Here is a 9,172-nt window from a genome sequence, read left to right on the forward strand (position 1 = left end):
ACCTCGAACTCACACATGTTTTCTGTTTTATTATATTTAGTGGACAGCTTTAATTTATTGAAGTAATAGTTTTCCAAATCTTAAAACCAAAATGAATGTCCCATGTTTCAGGTATTCAAATGGTGAATCAGCAGACAACCCAAGCCCTCCGTATGACCCTCAGCCCAACACCCCTAGTATAGAAGAAGCCCTGAAGATCATCCATGACTCTGAGCGACCACACAGCAGCTTGCAGCCCCCTTCTGGAGACAGCACTTTTTTCCTGCACAGCCCATCTTCCCACAACTCCGCATCTGATCCAAATGATCCAGAGGACTCGCTTTTCAAGGCCAGAGCAGATGAAGCAGACCTAAATTCCACTTCTACTGACATGGACACTGGAATCCATGTCCGTACCGAAGACATCCAAGACGGACAGGATGAGGATTCATCCCTGAAGGACTATTCGGACATGGACCAGGACTTCGAAGCTCGTTCCTGTCCACTTCCGGAGATTTCCGGCATCCCATGTCCAAACCTTTTGGAAACGCGCTCCCTGGCCACTAGCATGGCCTCCTCGTTGGGTTCTGTTGTTCGCATGACCAGCTTTGCCGAACAGAAGTTTCGTAAACTAAGCCAGGGCGATGGCCGCAGCAGTGGGAGTGGCGGTAACACGCCGGAGAGCGGCGACCTGAACATCACAACCCCAGGAGCGTCTGGGACAGTTCGTTCAATTACTCCTGACGCACACAGCCCCTCTCACATCACCTCTCCTCATGATACCTCACACCTGTTGGCGTCGGAGATGGTGCAGTTGAAGATGAAGCTGGAAGAGAAACGCAGAGCCATTGAGGCACACAAGAAGAAAGTCGAAGCAGCTTTTACACGTCACAGGCAGCGCATGGGCAGGACCGCCTTCCTCAATGTGGTCAGGCGTAAAGGAGTTGTGTCCCCACTAGGGGGTGAAAGTGAAGGCCCAGATGGTCGGGAAAAACAAACCAGTGACCTGCAACCTCTAAAGCCTTCGAATGACTCCGATCCCACACTTGAGAGATGTCGACCTGACGGTGCACCGCCGAAATCGCCCTTAGAGGAAGCAGCCGCGGAGGTGGACCTGGCAGAATATACGCGATCCATCGAGCGCCTGAACGTGTCTCTGAGCTTCCTACAGTCAGAGATGCAGCGCTTGGCACAGCAGCAGGAACACATCATGCAAATGCGTGATCACCAAAGTTGGGTGATTTCGCCACCAGAGCCATCGCCACGTAAACAGATGCGTGAGCTGCGCAGCAGCAGCTTAGTTGGCCGAGGTTCGGTGGGGTCACTCTCCCCCATTTTGTCGTCCACCGGTTCGCCACGCACAACGCACCGTTCGCCCTCTATGATCAAAAGGAAGTCTGCGTCTTTCCACGCAAGGACGCCACGAACGCCAAGGCCCAACGACCTGAAGGTCACCTCTTTTAGCCGCATGCTCAACACTCAGCAGTCAGTGGACAGCCTGCCTCGACTTAGACGTTTTTGGCAGAGTGAAGCGCAGTCCAGCCCATTTGCCTATATGGGAGATGATGAGAAAGAGTCCAAAGATGCAGCTGATAATTCGCCTGCTCAGGTGAATGAAAAACAGAGAGAAGAAAAACAGGATGTTGGAGAGAGTAACCGATTCATGAATGCACCAACATCTTCTGAAGTTCTGTCTCAGCCAACAATGGACCATTTGACACTAACAGCCAGTGGACACACAAATGAAGAGGAGTTGCATGAGAAGAAGAGTCTGATCGAGGTTCCTCTTTCTGTTCTGAAGCCTCTGGATGGACATGATCTGGAGAGCAGCAAAGAAACAGAGACAGGACTAGAATCTAGACCAGACCAGAAGATGTGCTGTGGCTTCTTCTATAAGGTGAGAATCATATATTTACACCGGAAGTATAAAGAATTTGGAGAGCAGAAATCATTTACACGTCAAGAAGAGTTGTCTAAATCAGGGATTTTCAAATTGGGGCCCCCAGTTTAGAGACGGTGTAAAAAAATGTGTTTATAAATAAACTAAATCCTTTTATAATTATGAAAAAAGTAGCCAGGGGCTAATAAAAAAAACTCTAAAAAAGCTTTCATTCTTTGTATTTGATACAAATGGTGACAGTGCATGGTGCTCTGTTCAAAGGCTTCAGTGTGTCTTTGTAATTTTAACCCCATTTTAATGTGCAAGTCATCTCAAGTAAGTGTTTGAGTTCAATGTTTGTGTTTTCTATCATTCATGAAGCACAACACAATGTTCTGTCAGAGACGATCTCTCGTACACCCAGCCGCACATGAGGTACTGTGACAGACTAAATGATTGTTTGTTTGTGTTGCTGTGACTCAGGATGACCTGAACGCAGAGGAGGATATTGCACAGAAGAAGGCAGCTCTGATGGAAAAAAGGCTACGGAGGGAAAAAGAGATGCAGATCAAGAAACAGCAACAGGAGGCTGAGATGGAACTAAAGAAAGAAGCAGCACGGTATGAAAAACACCAAAATCACACAATAACAGAGAACTACCCTATCACAGTAAACTAAGCCACATAATCACAAATACTGTAGCTAAATCAAAACATTGTGCTCCCAGATATCAATGTGCGCTAGAGATATAGGGGTTTTAAGAAAAAGTGTTTTTAAAGCAGGTGAACAAACTTTGACTGAAAATTTTGACTGAGCAGTAACAGTTGCAGAGGATCATTAAAATATTTAATGCATGAAGATAGAAATAAACAGTACAATAAATATTATTATTATTATTAAAAATATAAACTAAGAACAAATTATTTTCATTTATACTCAATAGTATAACAATATGTAGTAATAAAATGCAATATTTGCTTTAATATTTTAAAGCATTTAAGTTAAGATCATTCCAGAAGATTTCTCAGTGATGACGCAAATTAAAAGTACTTGTCACTGGAATATGCTGTATGCTAATAAACTGTCATATGCTAATAAATTAATCCAAAATGGTTTGTAAAATCCATTAAACTTGAAAAAGCAAGGTTTTAGGGAAATTTGAAATAAAGAAGTGAAGTCTGCACATTGAGAACTACTGCTCCAGAGGAATTTAATTAAGCTCAAGCAACGTTTCGACCTTCAGGTCTTCATCAGGCACAGTATCAATATAGGGTGAAGTTAACTTTAAATAGACACAGGTGATCACGTTAATTAGGCACATCAGAGCAATCATGTGACAAATACAAGTCATGTGACACATACAAGTCATGTCTATTATGAGACAAAAACAAAGGGAAAATTTAGGGAAATTTGTTCATCATACTTGTATTCCTTCCTCAATCAGATTGAAAGCGGAAGAGGAACGTGAGAAGAACGAGGATGAGAAGTCAAGACGGGATTATATAAAAAATGAATGTTTGAGGAAGAAGCAGCTCAAACTGATGGATGACATGGACAGTGTTATTAAGCCACGCCCCCCTAGTGTCAAGCAGAAGAAGCCACGCCCCAAATCTATGCACAGAGACATCATGGAGTCTCCAAAACCTCCAGCACGGACAACCACAGGTACGATGGGAAAATCAGTTTGTTTGTTCTTTTTACACAATAAATCAGTTATTAAAATATGAATTAGAATTATTTTTATATTATGATTATTAAAACATAATTAGTATTAATAATAAATATGAATCTATATTTTATTATTATTACGTACTTATTATTATTAAAAATATAAAAAAAATATATAAAATTAATCATTATGTATCTACATTCTGTTTTATTAAAATGTTTATATTTTTAATCATATAAAAACTATATTTATCTTAAATACATGTAATATGCTCTCATGATATCAGAGTTTTCTATGCCAGTTATGTGTATTTGTGTGTTCAGGGTCAAGACCTCGTGGATATTCTGTGTCCAGCTTATCACTCGCCTCCCTGAATTTGGCAGACACTGAGAGTGTCCAATCAGATAAGAGGACATCCAGGTGAGACCATGTCCTGTTCACTGTAACCTTCTCTGTAAAAGATCATTCAAAAACACAGAAAATAATGAGTTTTTGTCGAGATAATGAATGCCACACTCTTGTATCAATCAGTACTGACACACATCTCTGTTGTCTTGTTCATAACCCTCTGTCTGTGGTATCTCTGTCTTTTCTTTGGTTGCTCAGAGGCAGCAGACTGTCTCCTGGCAGTCTGTGTTTCTTTCTGAGCTCCCCTAAAGGGAGAAAGGGAAGGTCAGTTTGCAGTCAGCATCATGCCCATGTCATTTCAGCTTGGACACTGGACAAACTCATTCGCTTCGACAGATCAGTTCACCGGATCATCAACATATTAATGGAAAACTGTTATAATTATCATCTCTGAATCATTTGTTATACAACAATCAGTGGCGGTCCTTGTGTTCATGTTTTGTTGTATTACAGTATTTTTGTTTTATTCTTGTTGGCTACTTTATCATAAAAACAACAGAAATTGGCTCATCTTTTATCAAAAAAATTATGAAACTCAATTTACCTTTTTTTCTTAAAGGGGGGTGAAATGCTATTTCATGCATACTGAGTTTTTAACACTGTTAAAGAGTTGGATTCCCATGCTCAACATGGACAAAGTTTCAAAAATTAAGTTGTACGTTTGAAGGAGTATTTCTGTTCCAAAAATACTCCTTCCGGTTTGTCACAAGTTTCGGAAAGTTTTTTCAGAGTATGGCTCTGTGTGACGTTAGATGGAACAGAATTTCCTTATATAGGTCCTAAGGGCACGTCTGCCGGAAGAGCGCGCGCTCCCGTATAGCAGAGCAGAGAGAGCACAGACATTCTTTCACTGATCAGAGCGAGAGCGTCGCGAAAAGTCACAAAAGAAGTGTGTTTTTGGTTGTCAGGGCAATACAACCCTGCACAGATTACCAAAAAAAAAAAAACAGCATTAAGGGACCAGTGGATGGAGTTTATTTTTACAGAGCATCAACGGAGTTGTGCAAGTGTTTGTGTTTGTTCCCTGCATTTCGAAGATGCTTGCTTTACAAACAAGGCCAGTTTGACGCCGGATTTGCACATCGTTTATTTCTTAAGGATAATGCAGTCCCAACGAAAAAGGGTCACGATTGTGTGTTGGAACCGCAGGCGGTGAGTAAAACTGCTTCAAATATCTCTGTGTTGTTAACTTAGCTATCGGCGCGTAAGCACATCAAGTAAACAACATGCGATGTTGGCATCAAACTGCACTTTCCACATGTACAGCTTAAAAAAAAAAAAAAGACTACATAAAGTGGAACTTAGTCATTTTCCAAAACCGCTAAGCAAATATATACAGTTTCAGTACATACCACATAGAGATGTCCTGCTGTAGTCGTTGCTGATGCTGCTCTGGTTAAATTTCAGCCTCTGGATCTGATTCTGGATCATAAATATACGCTGAATCTGACTGTTAGCCACTGTTTGTTTGGGATGATGGTTTTTTCCTCAAGGTACTGTCACAGCTTCCAAACGCTCTCAACGCAAAAGCCTACTCGCGCTCGTGATTCGTTAGCTCCGCCCACACGTCACACCTCCAGCCGGTTGTGTTTTTCCGGGAAAAATCAGTACAGACTATCTTTCTCTTATAAATATAATAAAACTAAAGACTTTTTGGAGTTATGAAGGATGCAGTACTACTCTATAGGTACTCAAGATTAACAGAATATTGAGTGAAAACGAGCATTTCACCCCCCCTTTAAAGGGATAGTCCACCCGAAAATGAAACATTTTCATTCCAAACCTGTATGACTTACTTTCTTCTGTAGAGCATGATGATGTATTTTGTAGATTGTTGGTTACCAAATGGTTTTAGGTCCCTTTGGCTTTCATAGTATGTACAAAAAAATCCTATGAAAGTCAGTAAGACCAGAACATATCTTCTATTGTGTTACACAGAAGAAAGAAAGTCATACAGGTTTGGAATGAAATGAGGGTGAGTAAATAACCAAATTTTCATTTTTGGTTGGACTATCCCTCTAACCAGGTGCAATTAATAAATTATACTACTTCCATGTTAGTTTTTGTCCAGCGACAAATGACAAGTTACAAGACATTTTTGTCAGTCCATCTGGTTGCAACAAAATCATTATCTGCATCACTGTATAAAAACATCACATACTTTCTGATTGGCCATTACTTCTAAGTCATGCAAACATTTTTGCATTTACTGTGGGCTTTTTAAATTACTTGAATTAGTTGGTGGAAACTTGCACCTGGTTAGAACATAATGCAGTGAGTTACAATTTCTCCTTCATCCACGCTCTGCTTCCTTTTTTACTGCCTTCAGCTTCTCAACATCAGTGTGTGGAATTATGCTTACTACTAGTTTTTGGGCTCTTCATTTTATATGAAACATTGCTTTTTCCAGCAGCAATACAGGCCACCTGTAAAATGGGTACTTCAGAGCTATTCTAAGTGTGTCTGATTGTGTATTTTCAGGCCAGAGTCCTCAGAGGGCTTTCTGTCACCGTGTCCATCTGTAAGTGGAAACGGGGAGAACTGGGAGCTTGAATCAACAACATCGTCTGCAGCATCTAACGCAGAATACACAGGTGACATGAATCCTGCAGTGTGTCGTGCTGTATTTCATCTAAAAATATGTAACATTTTCTCATTATTATGCATGCACCTTTAATGACTTATTCATGTACTACACTACTATTAAAAACGTTTGTGGTTGGTAGTATTTTTTTGCTCATCAAGGCTCTTTATTTGATCAAAAATACAGTTAAAACTGTAATATTGTGAAATACAATACAGTTTAAAACAACAGTTGTCCGTTGTAAAATTTTTAAAATGCAATTTATTCCTGTGATGCAAGATAAATAATTACGTTTTTAGATTCCTGTGATGCAAGATAAACATTTTTAGAGTGTTTATATCAGCTACCAACAAGCAGTATGCCATTTACTGTAAGATGAAACTGAATACACTCAACTTTGACATTTAAAACTGATCAAATTGACTGACCCTTATCATAACCTTGACCCTCAACAGTAGTCTGCACACAAATGTTGATAACTTCCTCTAATTTTTATGTCTCTTCCTCTCTAGGGCCAAAGTTGTACAAGGAGCCCAGTGCTAAATCAAATAAACACATCATCCAGAACGCACTGGCTCACTGCTGCCTCGCCGGCCGCGTCAATGAGGGACAGAAGAACAAAATCCTGGAGGTGAGGGGAAGAAATGTTGCACAAGTATTGCTGTAAAAAAATATTAGTAATTTATGTAGCAAATTAAAAGTCTTGATCTACATAACAAATATATTTTTATTTTTTATTATTAATTTTTATTTAATTTTTTCTATTGTGGGACTGTGGATTATGAAGATGTTACATGAGTCCTATTTAAATACATAGTTCTTGATTTACTTGCAGTACAGAGAGGTCTAGATTGTCATCCTGAAGGGGAATAATAATGATTTTATATTTGTAAGCATTTTTTTTCATTTTCCCAGGAAATGGAGAAAACCGAAGCCAACAACTTCCTGATTCTGTTCAGAGACTCTGGCTGCCAGTTTCGCTCTCTATACACGTATTATCCAGAGGTGGAGGAGATCAACAAGCTGGCTGGCATCGGGCCCAAGACCATCACACTCAAAATGATTGAGAACCTCTACAAATACAGCTCGGATAAGAAACAGTTCAGCAAAATCCCCGCTAAGACCATGTCAGCTAGTGTGGACGCCATCACCATCTACAGCCACCTCTGGCAGATCAAGAAACAAAACACACCCAAAAAACTCCTCAAATAAGTTGACAGCTCACTGACAGATCTCTGAAACTGAGTGTTTCTGCCTGTCGGACATTATGATACACATCCTGAATGTATATATCTTTTTCGCAGGCTTTGGATGTTCATTTGTTCAACAGTACTCATACACACTTTGTTTGCAGCACTGACGAATGCGCTTTTAAGCCGTTTTTATTTCAGACATGTTCAATTTCGTGGCCTTATGCTTGTCTTGTTGTGTCTTTTATGCAATGCCTAATGCACACTTACTGAGTTTATGAGGAAGTCACTGCATTATATGAAAATACACAATCTGCTTTTTATGTTTGTGGAAATTGAGGTGTAAAAGATTATATTAGGGACATACTACACTTGAAGACTAACGTTACAAATGGCCATGCAGTTGAAGAAGTATTTAGTGTACTGGGACCTCAGAATTTCTTGCTTTATTTTATGTCTCTTATTTTTATATTTTGAATAGGATTCGTAATTCTTGTTGCACGTCTGCTACTCCAGGAACATGTGTAAAATTAGCTACAGTAAGAGTTGTTCGCTCAAGGGTTGCTTGGCTTGGGTTACTCTGTACTGTATGTGGTGTAAAAGTAATGATGGGGCCTTTAACTGATTTAGTTGAGGACCAAAACTAAACATGTTACAGTAGTTAGAATGGAAAAAATACATTCCTATATGTTGCTATCGCTAGTGTCGTGACCCAGAATATCTGGATGCCATGTATGTTTGAAACATACATTTTAGAGAGACAGAGCAGTTTAGCTGACTATTTGAGTAGAGTAAATTTCCGTATGAATAATACAGAGGAAACATTGAGTTACTGAATATCATATAATGAAGCTTTCAAAGAGATGATGCTTATTATTGCTAAATCATGTGGTAACTCATTTTTAATTATGAAGTGCATTTTAAAGAGCTGGGATTATTTGGGCAGGCTGTTGTCTCATAACACATGTTGTTTTCAGGTGTAAAAGAATCGAAAGATATTTGTTATTTTTACTACGTGAAGTAAATCATTGTTTGGATTTATTGATGCTGTACAGATATAGTTTTACATACTAAGCCTATTTTTTAAGCCATTGAATATTACTGATATTTTTCATATGAAAAAGATGATGTTTAGCAGGTGCAAGCATGATGGGACGCGATAAGAGTAGAAGTAAGATGTTCTGAGAGATGTTCATTTCCACACGCTGTCTAATCTTTTTCCAGGTCATCTCCGCTGTTCGTTCGTCAAATGCTTTGTCTGTTTGTATTTAAATGTTAACCTCAACATAAATACAAGATTTACAAATTACGACCAAAACTTGTTTGACCTATTTTTCCCCTGGCTGTTATGATACAATATTATTATCTACTTGTAATAACATCATTTATGACTTGGTGTGTAATAATGTGTAGGGGATGGGAATCATTTAAAAAAAATTAACCATTCTGGTCCTTACAAGTAT

General features: G+C 39.3%; 1 protein-coding gene across 2 annotated transcripts in view; it reads left to right on the forward strand.

Annotated features, from left to right (window-relative positions):
* LOC127934726 (calmodulin-regulated spectrin-associated protein 2) overlaps positions 1-9,027 on the forward strand; it is a 33,090-nt gene extending 24,063 nt beyond the window's left edge. The window contains exons 12-18 of one of the 2 annotated variants that reach the window (XM_052532295.1): positions 112-1,876; positions 2,342-2,478; positions 3,303-3,523; positions 3,851-3,947; positions 6,417-6,529; positions 7,032-7,150; positions 7,435-9,027. In XM_052532295.1, the coding sequence (XP_052388255.1) occupies positions 112-1,876; positions 2,342-2,478; positions 3,303-3,523; positions 3,851-3,947; positions 6,417-6,529; positions 7,032-7,150; positions 7,435-7,731 (2,749 nt within the window). In that variant the 3' untranslated portion in view covers positions 7,732-9,027. Of the gene's footprint in view, positions 1-111; positions 1,877-2,341; positions 2,479-3,302; positions 3,524-3,850; positions 3,948-4,133; positions 6,530-7,031; positions 7,151-7,434 lie in introns of those variants that run through there. The other variant, XR_008147879.1, reaches the window with a different exon arrangement.
* Positions 9,028-9,172: the final 145 nt, after the last annotated feature.

Source organism: Carassius gibelio, chromosome A2, assembly GCF_023724105.1.
Source record: "Carassius gibelio isolate Cgi1373 ecotype wild population from Czech Republic chromosome A2, carGib1.2-hapl.c, whole genome shotgun sequence".
Taxonomy (NCBI): Eukaryota; Metazoa; Chordata; class Actinopteri; order Cypriniformes; family Cyprinidae; genus Carassius; species Carassius gibelio.